This window comes from Zonotrichia leucophrys, chromosome 2 (genome assembly GCF_028769735.1).
Source record: "Zonotrichia leucophrys gambelii isolate GWCS_2022_RI chromosome 2, RI_Zleu_2.0, whole genome shotgun sequence".
Taxonomy (NCBI): Eukaryota; Metazoa; Chordata; class Aves; order Passeriformes; family Passerellidae; genus Zonotrichia; species Zonotrichia leucophrys.
Genome location: NC_088171.1, coordinates 118,952,775 through 118,970,021, shown reverse-complemented (window position 1 = coordinate 118,970,021; position 17,247 = coordinate 118,952,775). Strand labels below are relative to the sequence as shown.

Here is a 17,247-nt window from a genome sequence, read left to right as displayed (position 1 = left end):
GTGATGTCAGCATCCATCAGGGCTGGGACTGCAGATAGATTTATTTTGCAGGTGAGGCTGTCAAGATAAAAGGTTAGGGAGGCTGAACTTTGGAGAGGCAGAGAGCACTGAAGAAAGATCTGGAAAGGGAAGATGCAAAGGATTCAGTGTCCTGGGTAGTGCCTAAGGGAGGGAAGCTGCAGGGAAGAGTGGAATTCATGGTGCTAAGGCTGCTGAGCACTGAGGCTGAAGTAACTGCAGTGGTTTCAGGGCACAGCACAGGTGAAGGAAGTAACTCAGAGGGGTTGTGCCACATCCTGGCCTTGAACTGGAGGAAAGGAATGCCCAGTTCTGATGGTCTGTGGCAGTTATGAAGCTTATTGCGGTGAAATGAGGGTGGCTTTTTAGGGAGACACTTCGGCTTCTCTCAGGAAAATCTCTGATTCAAATTAAGGAAATAATTAAACTGTGTGGGCAGTTAGATGAGGAAGAGAAATTCTGCATCTAGCCTGGAGTTGCTACAGTGAATGTGTCTCAAACTTCAACTTGTGAGGCAGCTGGAGAGAGCCCTCAGGGCAGGTGACAAAGTATAAAAGGCAGAAGGTGGACTTTGGCATGGGAGGGTGGTAAGTGTATGATTAGAAGGCATTCTGACAGTCTCGGGGAAGTCCAGCCTGAAGCAGCCTTGCAGCCTGAGGTACCTGCTCCAGCCCAGGTCAGGGATTGCCCAGTGCCCCTGCTTGAGTGGCCACAGCTGTCAGACCCACACTGCTGAACCTTCTCACTGCTGAGCTAGAAATTCTGGGTAAGAATTACCCTGGTTTGGCAAATCCTCTGGGAAGGAACGTGCTAAGCCCATGAAGCTCAACAGCACACAGGTTTGGAAGTACATCTGTGAGCAAGCAGTGCCTGCCCTCATCATGGAACTGCTGTAGCCTTCTGTCAGGTTTACAAAAGTTTGAAGGTGGCAATGTAGTAAAAACAAAAGACCTTGTAAAAAGTTCTTGTTTTCATCAGTGGTTTGTTAGGGTCATTTTTTCCCCTGTTGATCAGGTTTAGGCCTCTGGGTGAGAATTTCCTAACCAAAAGGAAAGTTGCAGCTTTACCCCAGCTTCACCTTGGTTGTGTAGTTCACTGAACTCCTAAAATCTTGCTCCAGTCCTTCTTGCTAAAGCTCTGTGCTCTTAGTGAAGAGATTTTCCATGTTTCCATGTGTTTTTATTTCTTTGGAGACAGCCTTAACACTCCAGTTTGTTCATGAGTAAATAAAAGCTGAAGCAAATAATAAATTAAGAAAATGGAAGTCGGCTTTCACAGTTTTTATAACAAAAATAATTTTAGTAACAAAATACTTTATTAACTCTTCAATCAGAAACATAAATATATTCAACAATATCTGTATTTTCAGCACACAACAAGTCAGGGAATGTAAGACACATTGTTAATAGTATTTTTTTTCCATGAAAGTGTAAGCTGTGATTTCATGCAGGACAGCCTTTATCCTGTATGAAAACCAAGTGTCCTTGTTCAAGTTACTCTTTGGGTAAAAACCTATTGCCCTTCTGCTCTTGGGCTGTTCTAATGCCAGAAAGTTTTGGAGTTTGACTATAAACCTAAAAAAATCTTTGATTTAATATCAAATTCACACACACCACACTCTGTTTCTGAGGCTGAAACTTCAGTTGTACAAAAAGTGCAAAAGCTGCCGAGCTATTCCTCCACGTCCCACGTCACGGAACAGAAAACATCCCTGCGCTCCACCTCCGTTCCACTGCAGCGGCTGATCCTTTATTATTGCTATTTGCAGTGACACACAGCTCCTCTCTGCACACGGGAGAGAGCTCTCCCTCCCTGCGGCATTCCCGGCGGGACCGAGCGCTCCCTCCCGGCGCTTCCCGGGCGGAGTCAGCCGTGCGCGGTGGAGAGGCCGTGCCAGCCCACGGGCATCGCGCTCTGCGGGGACAGCGGCCCTGTGCCCTGCGGGGACAGCTGCCCTGCCCCCGGCTGCTCCGCCAGCAGCCGCCGCAGCGTGGCCGACGTGCCCGGCCGCAGCCAGGGCTCCGTGTCGGTGGAGCTGGCCTGGGACTGGGCGCGCTTCAGCAGCTCATCCACATCCCCTAGGGAAATGTCATCACCTGAGAGAGGAGAGCAACACGGCTGTTAGACCGGACAACACGGCACGGGGCAGGCTTGGCTGCAATCAGTGCAGCAATAATGATTTAAAATTATATATATATATATATATATATATATATATATATGCATATATATGTATATATATGTATATGTATAAATGTATATATGCATATATATGTATATACACACATACATATATATATATATATACAAACACACATATATATATAAAATAATGCTTTAAAATTATATATATATAATGCTTTTAAATGACGTCTCTACTTAGCACACGTGTGCTGATGTTCTGGGGAACTGGGCCTCAAGAGCTCCTCCCCAGCAGCTCAGTGAGGGGATGAGGATACAGGCAGAGGTGGGTGGACTCAGCAGAGGGTTCTTGCTTTCCAAAAATCTTCTGTTTAGGGAGAATCTAATCTGTCAGTGCCTGTATGCATAAAGATGCATGTGAAATAAGGCCATTCCATTACAGTGGCCTGACTGAACCTTGTATAAGTGTAGGGGGATAGAATATAAGTAAATAAAGGTGGTATAGAAAGTAATCTTATCCCCGTAAGAGTTGCAGCTGGGTTCATTATTAAAGATTAGGAGCAGGCCTGATGTTAACAGGCCACAGCTGTAGCTGATAAGAAGAGTGTTATAAAAGAGTGGATTGGTTGGCTAAGGGTGAATTGGAGTCAGTTGGCTGCTGTGAGAACAAGGAAGAGTGAGCCCCTAGAGGAGCTGCCTACAAGAAACATCAAGGAGGTGTGAAACTCTGGCAACATGGAACCCCTGTAATGTAATGACAATAGAACTCTAGCAATATAATAACAACATATAAGTAGTCTCCTGCTGAGGAAGAATTGTTTTAACTTGGTTTAACAGTACAAATGCAAGTGAGCCTGTACATCACAGCCCAAAACCTCAGGGAATGTCATGCTGAAAGTGGCAAAGTTGGGAACTTCCAGCTACAAAACAAGCCCCACCTAACAAAAACCAGAACTGCCTTGCCATTGAACTTGGGGTTGTTATCACTCTGAACTCTACTGTTACTTGTTTCAGTTCTGTCAGCAATTATACATACATCTAATACCTTAAACAGATAGTGTGGATTATCAAACAACATACATTTTTACTATATATAAAAGCGTATAAAGATATTAGTTTCTCTGTGCTGTTCATTTTTTTTGCTTCACAGCATCTAATTTTTTACATACTTAAACAAACAAAAGATTATGCAAATCCCCTCTATCTATAACAACTGAAAAATGCAATGTTTTCCTCTTAAAACTGAATCGCGTCAATGAAGAGGTTCTAGTTTCTTGGTGATAAAGGTGGGCAGAAACATGTTTAAAGACTCTGGAGTAAGAAAAAAAAATCAACTTTTTTGCAGAAACATCCTAATTCAAGCAAAACAGAACTGTATATTCTTTAGTGATTAAATAATTAACCTAAGCAATTAATAAATGTCATGTAATTTTAGCATTTGGATGATTTTTACAAATTTCAGATTTTTATTCTGCAAAAAATAATAATGATATTTTTAAAAATAAGAATTTAAACCAAAGCAATGAGAATCTGAAGATTCACATTAAAAACTGAAAGTTAATGGTCTGAGCATGGGTGTGAAAGCCCAAGGCCTGGAGAAGCAGCAGGCAGGGGTGAAGGGAAGGACAGAACTGAACAACCCCACAGCCACTGGGAGCAAGGGCTGTTTCCCTCTCTGTTAGGTGGGATTGCAGGTTCTAAAACAAAATGCCAAATACTTTTTGTTCCAAAAGAACCTGGCAGGAATCATTAGTTCTGTCACATCACACAGACAGTGATCTGATCATCCTCCAAGCCCTCCCAGTCTGGTTAAAACGTGTCTGCAACACCAGAAGTGAGAGCAGACCTCCCTCTCTCTGGGGCCTGCCATCTCCTGGGCTTGAAGCTGGCAGAGTGAACCTCTTTGTCTCCTCAATCCTGGGTCACAGCCAATCTCTTGTGAGTTGGAACCCACAGTTTTTTGCATTTGTAGGTTTAGAGGGGTTAACAGCACACAGCAGGAAAAGTGATACCTAAAGAAAATAACTTTCTGTTTGCTGCTTTAAGAGATGATAAACAACAACTAAAATAAGGTTGCTTAGAGACAAACTGGGAATGTCCAGGCCAGGGGGCTGCATTTCCCCACATGTAACTACTTCTGCCTTTACAGCAAAGCCTTTAGATCCTGCAGATGCCAGAGGCAAGATCACAGTGCACATCACTGGATCAGACTCACTGGGTGCTGCTTTTAGAAAGCTCAGCAGATCAGCTGCACTGCAGAACTTCTTCATAATGAATTTCAACACTTCACACACTCCCTAAAAAACTGGCCTTAATTGGGACACACATCAAGACTCTGGCTAATTCAGTTTGCATGAGGAGGCTGAGGGTAAGGAAAGCTTTTCCTTAGCATGAAATCCTGCTTTAGAAATGGAATGGTATCTGGATTCCTGCAGAACACCAACAGCAGCACACCTTGTGTGCCCAAACCTGTGAGAATTCCCTCTTCTGCATCTGAGCCTGCTCTTGTTTATGCCCATAGAACACACATACCTTGCTTGACAGAGACTCCATCACCCAAACATTCACCAAGTCTACACTGATGGGGATTTTTTTGGATGAGTAAAAATGGAGAGGGCCTGACTCCTCTTGTCAAATTTTCCAATCAAGAAAACAATACTAGGATGCCTTTAGGATTCCCACATCAGTCCCATAGCAGAAAGTGAACTGCTGTGAACAGAGCCTCCTTATTGAATCAGATCAGCTCTGAATTTATCAAAGCCTGTGAATTGCCATCTCTGATCATTCCAAGGCAAGATAACCAGGTTCCTTAGTTATACATTTGAGAGATTTGTTTTCTCTCAGCAGTGTCTCTGAAGGCAGAGGAGAAATGACAGACCTGGCTGCTCAGAAAGCAAGAGGATGCCACAAAGGTTATTTCAGACTGTTAGGGAAAAGGAGTAAAAAAACTTGGCTTCACTCCTTTGTTCTGTAACATCCCTGAGCCAAGGAGGGAACAGGAGGGAAGCAGCAGTGCAGCCTGAACCATCTCAGCTGAGCAAGAGGATCTATTGCTGCCTTTCCAAGAGGCACAAATGCCAAGGATGAGTGATAAGTCCCCATGTGCTCCAGAGAACAAGCTACATACAGACATATAAATATATATACACACATATCAAAATTATATTTATCTAAAGGCTGAAGCTCTGGAGGCTGTGACAAACAGAAGGCAAGCAAAATAAAAAGTGCAGTGCATATGACAGGAGGTGAAATTATAAAAGAGGTGAAATACAATAAAGATACTGAAGTAGTAGTAGTTCATATAGCAAATATATCTGGGTGGAGTAAAATTAGTAAAGAGTTTATTTAGATTATAGAAGAAAATTAGTATGAATTGGGTTTATTTTTAGTGACTTAAAACCACAGTGAGATGGTTAAAACAAACAAAAAAAAAAGGATGAAGTGCTTGTAAGAGTACCCATAGCAACAGAATCAAAAATACTGCCAGCATCTGTACTCTCTCTAAGTTTATAAAAAGGATACTGATACTGTAATTGCCTAGACAGCATAGCAACTACCTCCCAAAAAAAGGGGAGATTTCAGACTCATATGAAAGAATCATTAGCACAAAGTGTATGAACTGGGTCTCAATCCATGTGAGAAATGAAAGGCCATTAATGGTTGCCATGATTGGTACTTCATACACAAAGGGATCTAGATCAGGCAGCCACCATTTGGAGATGCTCCAAGACAACTCCCAGCACCTGATGTAAGAAACTTGGAATGAATTCAAGTGTGTGTGCAGTGGAAGAGGTATCAGTATCAAATACTCACATACTCAAATACTAAATGATCATTCATATTAACAAACCACTAGAAAATCAAATTATCTACAAACTGAAGTACTTCATCATACACAGCTCTCTGGCATATCTTCATGCTGATTGCAGCACAGACATCTGACTCCCAGGAATGCCAACAGACTCACACAGGCACCTCATCACCATTCACCACTCGGGGGTTTCATTTCTTCCCACTGCCACTGCAGCTGTGCAGCTGGATATCCCCATCCTGCTGCTCACAGGACAAGCAGGAGTGGCTACCAGACAGGAATATGAGAATCTTTTCCTACTCTCCTCCTCTAAACTTAGTCTGGAGCAGTTGTGTTGAGGCGTGCTGGGGAAGCCCTTGTACCAGCTACAGAGCTCCACAAATAACCCCAGTGTTTGATCTGGTTGCTCACTGTTCTGCTACATGAAGCCTATTATTATTTGTTCCTTTAATTATTGTAATTACTCAGTGTTCACTGCATCATCTGTGCTACAGGGAGCATACCCAAGGAAGGAGATTTCTGCTGGAGCTCAGTCAGTCCGTGCAGTCGCTCCTCGTTCCTGCCTTTCCCCTGCTCCACGTCGAGGCTGAAGTTGGAGTGCAAGGAGAAGCTGTCAGGCTGCAGCAACGGGGTCTGCCCTGCTGGAACCTCCTCCTGCAGGGAACCCAAAAATGCACACATCCTTCAGTTCAACAGCACCCTTTTTAAAGGGCAAATAACTGCATGTGTGCTCCCTCAGGAGCCATGACACGGAGTCCCTGTGGAAGCACAGGAACTGGCTGACATTGCATCTGTCAGTTCTTACGTGTCCAGCACTCTCCACAGCTCTCTGCTTCAGTCTTCTCCTCTCCCTCGCAGAAAGTGGATGCTGTGGCAATAAATTCACTTCTTCTAAGGCAGAAAACATTTCCCCATTAGCACCTGGAAAAACAGGTGAAATCATTTTCAAACAAATTGAAATACCAGAGAGTGCTCCAACCTATTTATGTTTTGAAACAAGCCAATATGTTGTACGTGACTCCATCACAGGAGTGTATTCATTACAAATCTTGTTTCTACCCAGACCTTTAAGGTAAATGAGTACTCAAATGAGCACAGCACCTCTCCTTGAAAGAGAGAACACTTGGAAAATCAGAGTCATAAATAAATATGCTACATGACATATATAATAACATTACATGCACTGTGTTACATGAAATATGATAACAAAATCTATGCCTTAATCACACATCCTTGGTCATACCTCTGCCTTTTCATGTAACAAAATGTTACATTTTTCTAACAGAAAATGTATTCTTCTGTTCATACAAGAATAAATAACTACACTTTTTGATCATACTTGTATCACATCACAGTGGGAGGAGTTTAATCTTTTTTTATAATACACATGACCCCTAAGGTCATGTCTGTGCTTCACACTTGTCTATTTCCCCCTCTGTTGCTGACTCTGTTAAATCAAACACAAACTGTTTCAAACAAGTGCTTCTGTTTTTTCCTCCAGGAGAGCACCCCCAGCCTGGGGCTGGCTGCTGGCTTTGCTGGCTGCTGGTGCACACAGTGGGCTCTGTTTCCTACTGCAGCCCCTCTGGCATCCTCAGGAACAGCCCCAGGAAAAGGAAGGACTCTGCTCAACTCCACCGCCATCAACTACTCTTTGTGACAACAAAGTCATGGTTTGGTAAAGTGGTTAGTCCAGTATATCACATAAAATTAAAAAAAAAATTAAAGGACAAATGTATGTCAATTCTAAACATAAGAATTAAACAGTTCTTTTGATTGAAAATTGACATAATTAGGTTTGAAAAATAAATTTGATTGATATCAAACAAGTTCAGAATAATAAAAAGAAGTCTTTTTTAAAATTCTTTTATAGTGTCAGTTGTTTTTTTCCCTAAAAATACATTTTTTATTCTCCTCTCATCTTTTTTCCTCCCCAGTTTCACTAACAGTACTCATGCTCTTATCACTAATGTTTCAAATAAAAAAATCAAAGTATAATTTTGAAATGGTGTAAGGCTAACAAATCATGTATCAGAATTCCAGCTACAAGACCAGCTGAACTTCACTATATTCAAAACAGTGTTATTACTTGGAATATAAAAAATGGTTTAACAGTGTGAATTTGTCACAACAAAGGGCAAGCTTAAGAATTTATTTGTACCATTAGTGTATCATCAGTATCAGATGCTACCTGTTCCTGTGAGCATCCATCATTAAGATCCTACTTCACAGAGATGCTTTTAAATCATTACATTAACACTAATGGATTCTAGGGTTTCCAATGAGACAAAAAAAGGAAACAAGAAACTAATTTATTTCTAGCTGCCTCAAACACTTTATTTCTAACTGCCTCAAATTTCAGAGCCCTAGGAGATAAACTCATATGTAATGCTGACATAACAGATGTCAAAACTGAGTTGGATTTTAAACCCAACCAAAAAAAACCTCAAGCAAAACAGAGGGAAGTGTTGCACTGCTCTTAGGAAATGGCAAACACTGTGACCACAACCCCCTGTATTTCACCAAGGACCCTCAGACAATGTGAGCAGCACAACTCACAGAGAAGGCAGCCCACAGAGAGAATGACAGTTTTTATTTTTCATTTCAGGGATGGAAGTGACCAGATTAATATTCAGAATGTTAGTAGCTATTTCTAAAGCCCAAACAATGCAAAGGATAACATATTTTTAGTTAATGAATACAGCTCACTATTGAAGAACATGGTTTGCATCAGCCATAAATGATATGGGGGAAAAGGAATAAAGGGAGGAGGAATAAAAAATATGTTAGGTTAACTCAAACACCTCACTAAACTGCAAGTACCAGGTGGATGGGAAGAAGAAGGGAAAGGGTTAGAGGACTATAAATACCATGAACCCTAGGAAATAACCAAGAACACTCCATTACAGAGCTGGCAGCCTCCCAGCAGATGAAAGGACACAGCTCACAGAAGGCACAGGTTGGATATTTATCCACACAATACTGCTGATGGTGAACAGGGATTCAAAAATGCTAATTCCAGTTGGTGAAAAACAACCTGTGAAAGGCTTATGAAATGCAATCAGCCACAGCTCACTGGAAGCTGGAAGAGCCCTGCATGTGTGCCCTGCATCTTGTGTTCCTCTCCATGAGCCTGTCCTGGCTGAGATGGGATATTTGGCTCCAGCCTGGACTGGAGGGCTCTCCTGAGGCATCCTTTCACCACTGGGCTGCACTAACACACAGTAATGCCTAAGCTGAGAAGGAAGGTATTGCAGGGAGAACCAAATGCACTGAACAAGGCTGAAAGCCTCACCCTGTGCCACGTTCTACCCTGTACTCCAGGACTTGCACATTAACAGCATGGTTCAAATGAAAAATTCTGCTTTTCACCAAAGCCAGAGATAATAATAATCAGTTTACAGAAACACTGTTTCATTAAAAAGTACCTGCTTGACTCTACTGCATCTCCCCTACAGCAAAGAATAAAAACCTTGCAAGATGATTTCCCATAGATGACTGTAAGAAATTTCAAGATACTGAAATGGAAAATAACATGTAAAGGCCTGAGCTGGTTGGGTTTTTCTAGTAACTGGAAATAAAAGAGCCCTTTTACATCCACCCATATAAAGGTTGAATAGAGAGACATTACATGAGGCAGTCTATACAAAAATCTTTAGAAAACTGAAAATCTTCTGCTTCAGATGATGAATAAGTGACAATGTCTATGAGTGTAATGTTGCAAGTGAAATGAAATAAAATATGAGCAGCAGAAAAGTGACTAATTTAGCATGAATTGCTATTTTATACCCATATAATCATACTTAAAATCAAGCATGCTTGTAAATCAAAAGAGTAACCATGAAAAGAATTGCTGACTGTCTAAGACTTTTGTATTTCACTGTGGACAGACTGCAATTGTAAGCTGTGATTGTCAATAAATTATTTGCAGCAGAACAATAGAAAAGCATTGCCCGTGCTACCATTGTAACACATTTCCTGAATAAATATTGGCTTTTCCTTATCCAAAGCTGGGAAGATGTCAAAAAAAGCCTCTTGAAAGCCTCCCAGAGCAAGATGCTTTCTCATGAAAAGACGCAAGGTGGTAAAGAGCAACTGAGCACCATCATTAAATTTAGGTGTCATCTACACAATTTTGTTGCAGTGAAATTTCATAAATCTCTGCATTTTAATTTGGAGACATAACTTCCTAATACTTCAAACCAATCACCATAGCTACAACACTGCAATGTTTAAAACAATAATAATCATTTTAGAGACACAGCTTTAGACTAAACCACATGTCTGTACACCCACAACACAGTTATGGGGAGGTAGAAACTCACCAATAAAAGCACTATCCGATTCCAACAGGGAATTTTTCTGGAATTCATTAGATTTGTTCCTGAACTACAAAAGAAAAAGAGAAAAAATGGAAATTCAGAGGCTTTAATAAATTTCTGGGGCCAAATGATAATTAATGTAAATTAATTGCCAAACTTCTGCAAAGCAAAGAGCAGCTCTACAGTGTTAATGTTCTACTAACCCTGACTTTGTGGTTCTAAAAACCCAATAAATTTTTTAAGAATTCATATTCTTTTTAAGCATTAGGGTTTGGTTTTTTTTTCCTTTTCAGTATAAATCCCATTTGCTGAAATTGCCTACACATGACAGCTGTTGTGGTAATTTGTGTAACACAGACATTTCCATCAAGAAATTGATCTGTGTCACTCTGTGTAAGGTTCAGAACAGACAGTGCTCCAAGTGAGCTTTGCACTTAAGGTTTGTATGAAGTATTGACCAAATGAAGAATAATTTCTTATGTTTAACTTATCCCACCACATAGAATCTTTGACATTAAAGCATTAAAATAACAAATTTCTACATCATAATAGCAAGCACTAAGACCAATACTCATAGATCACATCACAGTTGCAACCATTTATTACAGAAATCCTACTGAGGAATAATTTATGTTGAAAACCACTCTAAAATCAAAGCAGTAGAAACTATCAGAGGAAACAGAAAAAGAGAAAACAAATCTTTTACTGCAAAGCATTGCTCTGAATGATAATTTCAGGCATTAAATTACAACTATAAAGTGCATTAATCTGATTATTTTTTCAAATAAAAACTGTTTCATTTCTGCATTTAGTTACAGTATAATCCTCAAGGTTAAAGTCTTTGCTGTTGCACAGTCTCCTGTTTTTCACTGCTTCACATTCCCATGAAATACAACTGAACTCTGTTATTCAGTATTTGGGGTTAGTGCAGGATAATTCTAATTTGATAGCACATTATTTTGCTCTTTTCACCAAGTCAGAAAATAAACATTCCATCTGAGAACAGATGCAATTATTGACTGGCAAATGGATCACTTAAACCACCTGAATTCAGAGCAACTGCTTCTGCTTGGTTTTTTCCACTAATTCTCACCCCCAGCAGCAATCTAACATCATATGAATATAAAATAAGCACCAATGAATATGAAAGGAAGAGAGTTAAAGAATCAGGCCATCTCTATAAGCAACTTGTATGTCAAGTTTAAAGAAGCTGTTGTTGGTGTGGACCAGAAAAAGAAGTAAATTAGTTTGCTGTCTTGTTAACTGTCATTCCTTTCTCCAAATCAGTGAAAGACACAATATTTCTCACACTTGAAAAAGTAATATAATAAAAAACCTTTTATTCTTACCAGGCCCATGGTTTGTGGGTAGCTGTCCAAAGCAGAATCCTCTTGATCATCAAAAGCTACATAGACAAGAGACAAAATGACAGGGTTGACATAAAAATAGTTAATAACAAAACATATTTCATCAGCTTATTATTGCAAAAAATGAAGATCAGTATGCATTACATCTTTAAATATACATAAATTGTGCTGAAGGAATGGGTTTTTAAAATGTTTGAATGCCATAATTATTCCAGTTTCCTTATGTAAATTTAAGTAGAATCAGAGAAATCAAACAGAAATCTGTAGTCTGTTACTTCTAATCTGTGTTTTGGCTCCTGGCAGGGAATAACAACCACAGCAGGGACTGCAGAAAGCCCCAAGAGCAAATGTACATTCAACATGCTAAGCACACCACACTTCCAGCCTTCAAAGGGAAGTTGATCCTGACAGAGATCATTTCACAGAGCAAAGTGATAAGAATATATAAGCTTTTATCTCAGGATAAAAATCTCAGTTCTGGAGAGCACAGAGAACCATCCTGAAAGTTGTGCTAACAGTGACCCAATGCATGCTGGAAATGCAAAGAAGCAGAACTGAAGTTACTTTTCTTATTTAGTTTAGATTTTCAAATAAATTATTTGATTAGATTGGTTTTGAGGCAGAGATGGGAGAAACACCACTTTATTCAGTGTGTAGCTGCCCTTCTGTGCAGCACCAGAGCACTGTCAGTCCTTCTGGCCTGAGCCCCAGCCCAGCCCTGTCACACTGCTCCAGGGTGCAGCACCAAACCTGCCCCTGGGGCTTCCCCTCACATCCCCCTGGATAACAATCATCCACAAGCCTGCAAACACTGCCTCCTTTATAGGGACACAGCTAGAATTTAAAATCTTGGCATATTTAAAACACTGATTTCTCAGTTTATAGTTTCATTAACAGTCAACATATTACTCTTTCACATAAAGAAAAAAACAAACATATTAGAGGGAAAACTGGATTAAAAGCATGTAAGGCAAAGAACACACACAGTGTGGGAAAGAAGGTAAGTCTTTGCCACAACAGCCCATAACACATTATTTCACCCACAGTATAAAAGTACATACTGCTTTAATTCATCTTCTTTCTGCCTTAAATCAGACAATAAAACCACTCAACTATTTTCAGCAAGAGGAAGGTGATGAATTTGTCTCTGAGGAAAATAAACTGGAAACAGAGAGATGGCAACTAATTCTCTTGCTAGGTACTCAGTGACAGACTATAAAGTTAAATTATGTTGTTAAGCAGTAGGAGAGAGAAAAAGCTGTTTAAGGAGCCTCTAGAAGCATCAGTAGAAAATACTTATAAAAATCAGCTGCCTGTCTATTAATTAATGTAAGTTAACCTGAACATCCTTTCCTTGGATGTCATCATGGAAGCCTACATTATCCATTAGCAGAAGTCTCAATGACTCCATGTGCTTGAAATTAATGGAAAAGGCAAATTTGCTTTCTAGATGGTGGAGGTTTCTCTGCAGAAAACATTAAATGAAAACTTTCTCAGACTGGTCTATTAATGGCAGAAATGCAGAACCAAGCTCCAGAGAGATCTCAGCTGAAGCCAGTGAATTATTTTTCAGCATTTCAGTCAATCTCATAAAGAGGAAGGCTGAAGTCAAGCCTATACATTCCATTTAGGCATTAAAAGATACTCACAACCATATAATTAACACAGCATGTGACACAGATGTGCTTATTTGCAAGTGTGATGTTCTATTATCCAACATGGCCCACATTGCTTGAACAGCAGCTCATCTGTCCAAGACAGAACAGGGATCATCTTTAACACTCAACAGGGAACTGAACAGAACACAGCTGTCACCCTTCACATCTTGCTATCAATGCTGTTCATCTCACAGGTCTGGCACCAGCTCAAAGCCTCAAAGCACCAGTGACCAGAAGAGGCACTCAGATTTTCCAAGGCAGTATGCAAAAGTGTAAATATTTTCCTTCCACGTGTGCTTGGTTTTATTTAATGCCCAACTTTCACCTAAGGCTAATAAAGTCTGAAGAGCTATTCCATGGGTGACTGTGGCAAGGTGGGGGCTGTGGGAAGATGCCAGGGGACACCTTGTGCTGGGCACAGCTGCTGCCATGATGGAGCTGCTGTGGGGGACAGTAGTGAAACATCTTTGTCATGCTTGTGATGCCTCTGCAAACAAATTAGAGCAAGAGCAAATCAGAGCATGGCAGTAGGACTGACAGATCTGTGAGAAGCAGCCCTGGAGGCACCAAGGCCAGAGAAGGAGGAGGAGGAGGAGGAAGTGCTCAAGTGCCAGAGCAGAGATTCCCCTGCAGCCCCTGCAGGACACTAAGGTAGAGCAGATTGAAAGGTGCCAGAAGACAGAAGCAGCAGAGAGAAACTGCTGTGTAATGGCCAAAATGCCCCTTCCCAAGGCTGACATCACTCACTGCATCACAGAGGTAGCTTGGTACCTCAGGTGGTACCAGGGGAGCAGGGACACTGAGAATGAAGGAGTGAAACTGGGCACAGGAAAGGGGCAGAAAAGGTGCAGGCTTCATGCTTTTTATTTTCTGCTACTCAAAGTCAGTTATCAAACATTTAGGCTTACAGTAACTAGGTTAATTTTCCCCAAGTCAGGTCTGTTTTGCCCACAACAGCAGCTGCTAACCAATCTCCCCATCTGCACCTTGGCCAACAAGCTTTATTCTTCCTGTTTCCCCAAAGGGCAGGAGTGAGGAGACATAAGCAAGAGAGCACTTGGGAGTCTGGCTGCTAGCAAAGGCTAAGCCACCACAGAAATAAAGTTACTTTCTCTTCAGAAATTTAGTTAGACCACTCTGAATTACAGAGGCAAACACTGTTCCAAGAAATCTGATTCTTTCACTCAAAACTGAGTTCATTTGTATAGCTTTAAGCAACTCTCATTATAATTTTAAATATTCTCTAAAACAACTGGAAATACTGCTCTTTCATGACTGTTTGTAAAAGATACCTGAATGAACCTTACATTTGGAATTAACTGTAGCCAAAAAAAGGGATATTACATCTACTTTCACTGCTTCTGCAATATGCAGCCAAAATATTTTTCATGTTAGGCTGCTAATGTTTACTATCTTAGGATCATCTCTATTTAGTGATACAAGCAACATTTTCCTTCCAGAACCTCCAAGTAGTTACAGTATCTCACATGTGGTTTCTAAAGCAAAGGCTTTTTATGGATACAGGTTTCTGAAACTTTAAAATAAATCAACCCAAGATAATGGAAATTAAAAAAAAATTCATCCATTAAAAGGAGACCAAGTTGAAGATACACTGGCTGTATTTTAATCCATTCACAGCTCAAAGTCATCCTACTTCCTCCATTAGAACTGAAAAATTGCTCCATGGAACTTATGTGCTAACACTTTTTTCACAGTTCAGCAAAAGTTTCACTGTTCTGTAGTTTTCTCCAATAAACAGCTGCAAAACCACTTTTCCTTTAGAATTTTTGAAGTATGAGGCACTAGTTAAATTACTTTCAGGGAATCAAAGAGAAGCAGTCACAAGTAATTGAAAAACCCCAAAACTAAGTACAAAACCACAAAAGCTCCCCCAAACTCTATCATTTTTATGTTTAGATTACAATAGACTTTCAGTGTTCTGGTGTTTTACTGTTTCACACTGCAGTGCTGACAGTGCACTTGAAAGAAGTGAAACTAGTGCTAGTGGGTTTCAATTCTTACCAAATACAAACCAAATCACTTCAAAGATTTTTGTTTATCTCAGAGCATTCACTCCTTACCTTCTGTTTCTCTCCTCATTCTCATTTTGTCAAGTTTCCTCTGCTGCTCCCTCAACAGTGCCTGCTGTTGAATCTCTAGAGTCTGGTCATCTTTTGGAGGATCAGGATACATGTGCCTCAAGACCATACGTGTTTCAGGATCTAGAGCATAGAGATGAAATTTACATTTATTCCCTAAATTAACATTTCTGAAAAGCATTTTAAAGAAATATCTAAGTCATAAAAAATTTTTTAGAAAATAGAGTCAGCAGCCAAGAGAATGAGCAACTTAGCAATGATTTTACAATTTTACTATATTAAAAATACATAAATCTTTTCTGGTAAAGAATAAACAGAAAGTTACACAGAAACATTATTTGTTGGTTGGTAAAAAACCCAGTCTATTTTCAGTAACACCATGATATCAAATGCACAAGAAGTTTAAGCAGCAGGGACAGGCCAGTGCTCTGAGTGATGACACAGCATTGTGAGGCCAAGAATTCCATGGAATGGCAGGAACAGCCCCACAGAGAGATACACACACACACACACACACAAAATATTGCCCACAAAGTCCATTGCATGGCCAGTAGCTCATGAAGAGCCTGATCTTTATTTTTGTCTTTAAACCCTGCATGCAATGGAAGGTGGAGGAGAAGGAAGATGTTTTCCTACCCTTCTTCATCAGTAACAAGAAGATCTACCTGCCTTTGTACTTAAGTTCATTAAATTCCCAGATATTCTGTATATTGACAGGATCTGGTGCCTCCTTCAAGGAAGGTCTCCGAGCTGGAGCTTGCAGACGAAGCCTGGCCATCTCAAATATGTCCCTTGGATTCTTCTCTCTCCTCCTGCTGGACAGGTTTGTAGAACAAGCAGAGAGCAATTTAACACCACACTGTTAATGAGTTGGATGGAAATATTGATAATGTTCAGATCTTTTATCTTTAAATAAAGCTATCAAAACAGGAAAATATATTTGAATGTAAAGACACTGCATACTGTGTTATAAAAAAGAGATAACCTACTTAAAATAAAAAAACCCTCATACTTTACAGAGTGGAACTAAGGCTGGTAATTAGATGTGCCATTTCCAGCTAATTGGTATGATTAGCTAATGCATTCTGGAAGTAAACCAAATTTATTAAATAAAGAGAATATGATTTTTCAGTAAGAAAGAAAGTACTTCCACAACAGTACAGTATTTATAAGCATATTCAGCAGCTGTAGTACTGCAGTTTGCAGGCACAAATCATGCCCTAGAAAAAAAGGTAATGAGATATAATTCTGCCTTAGACATCTGTTTTAGACCACTCTTCAAGACAGAGCACTGCAGCTTCTTATCTTACCAGTACAGCCACTCTTACAATAAATTTTAGCATGAGTCTTGGTAAAAACACAAACACACTAAAAAAAAAAAGAAAAAAAAATATTTACAAGTTCTACCTTGGTATTTTCATTCTACTCATGTATATTGGTCAGCTACACAGTAAGTTCCTGTGAAAAATCTAGCTTTTGAAAGAGAAGATTAAATTCTTACCGTGTAATTGGTACATTATCATGACTGGCCACATTTAGCAACTGTTCCTGCAGTCGCCTCTCTTCACTACGAAGCTGTTTCCTCATCTCTGACAATTCATTGATCACATTCTTCCTTTCCTCTGGAATTTAGCACAAATAATTTAAAAATAAAGCATATCAGAGCAACTTTGTTGTCTATATATAAACATAAGTAAAAAATAAAGGGAAAAAACAGATATGAGGAAATGTGGATTAAAAAAAGGATTGTACAAACACAAGAATCACAATATTTAATATACTAGAAAGATCAGAATTTATATTTTAAGACAGCACAAGGATGAGAACCCC

At 39.9% G+C, this 17,247-nt stretch overlaps 1 protein-coding gene across 4 annotated transcripts in view; it reads right to left on the bottom strand.

The window, feature by feature from the left end:
- Positions 1 to 1,294: 1,294 nt before the first annotated feature.
- Positions 1,295 to 17,247, bottom strand: part of CSPP1 (centrosome and spindle pole associated protein 1) — a 62,335-nt gene continuing 46,382 nt past the window's right edge. For all 4 annotated transcript variants that reach the window (XM_064706186.1, XM_064706187.1, XM_064706188.1 and 1 more), the window contains 8 exons: positions 16,919 to 17,039; positions 16,087 to 16,232; positions 15,400 to 15,540; positions 11,643 to 11,698; positions 10,297 to 10,360; positions 6,777 to 6,892; positions 6,475 to 6,625; positions 1,295 to 2,114 (listed from right to left, as the gene is read on the bottom strand). In XM_064706186.1, the coding sequence (XP_064562256.1) occupies positions 1,885 to 2,114; positions 6,475 to 6,625; positions 6,777 to 6,892; positions 10,297 to 10,360; positions 11,643 to 11,698; positions 15,400 to 15,540; positions 16,087 to 16,232; positions 16,919 to 17,039 (1,025 nt within the window). In that variant the 3' untranslated portion in view covers positions 1,295 to 1,884. The remainder of the gene's footprint in view (positions 2,115 to 6,474; positions 6,626 to 6,776; positions 6,893 to 10,296; positions 10,361 to 11,642; positions 11,699 to 15,399; positions 15,541 to 16,086; positions 16,233 to 16,918; positions 17,040 to 17,247) is intronic.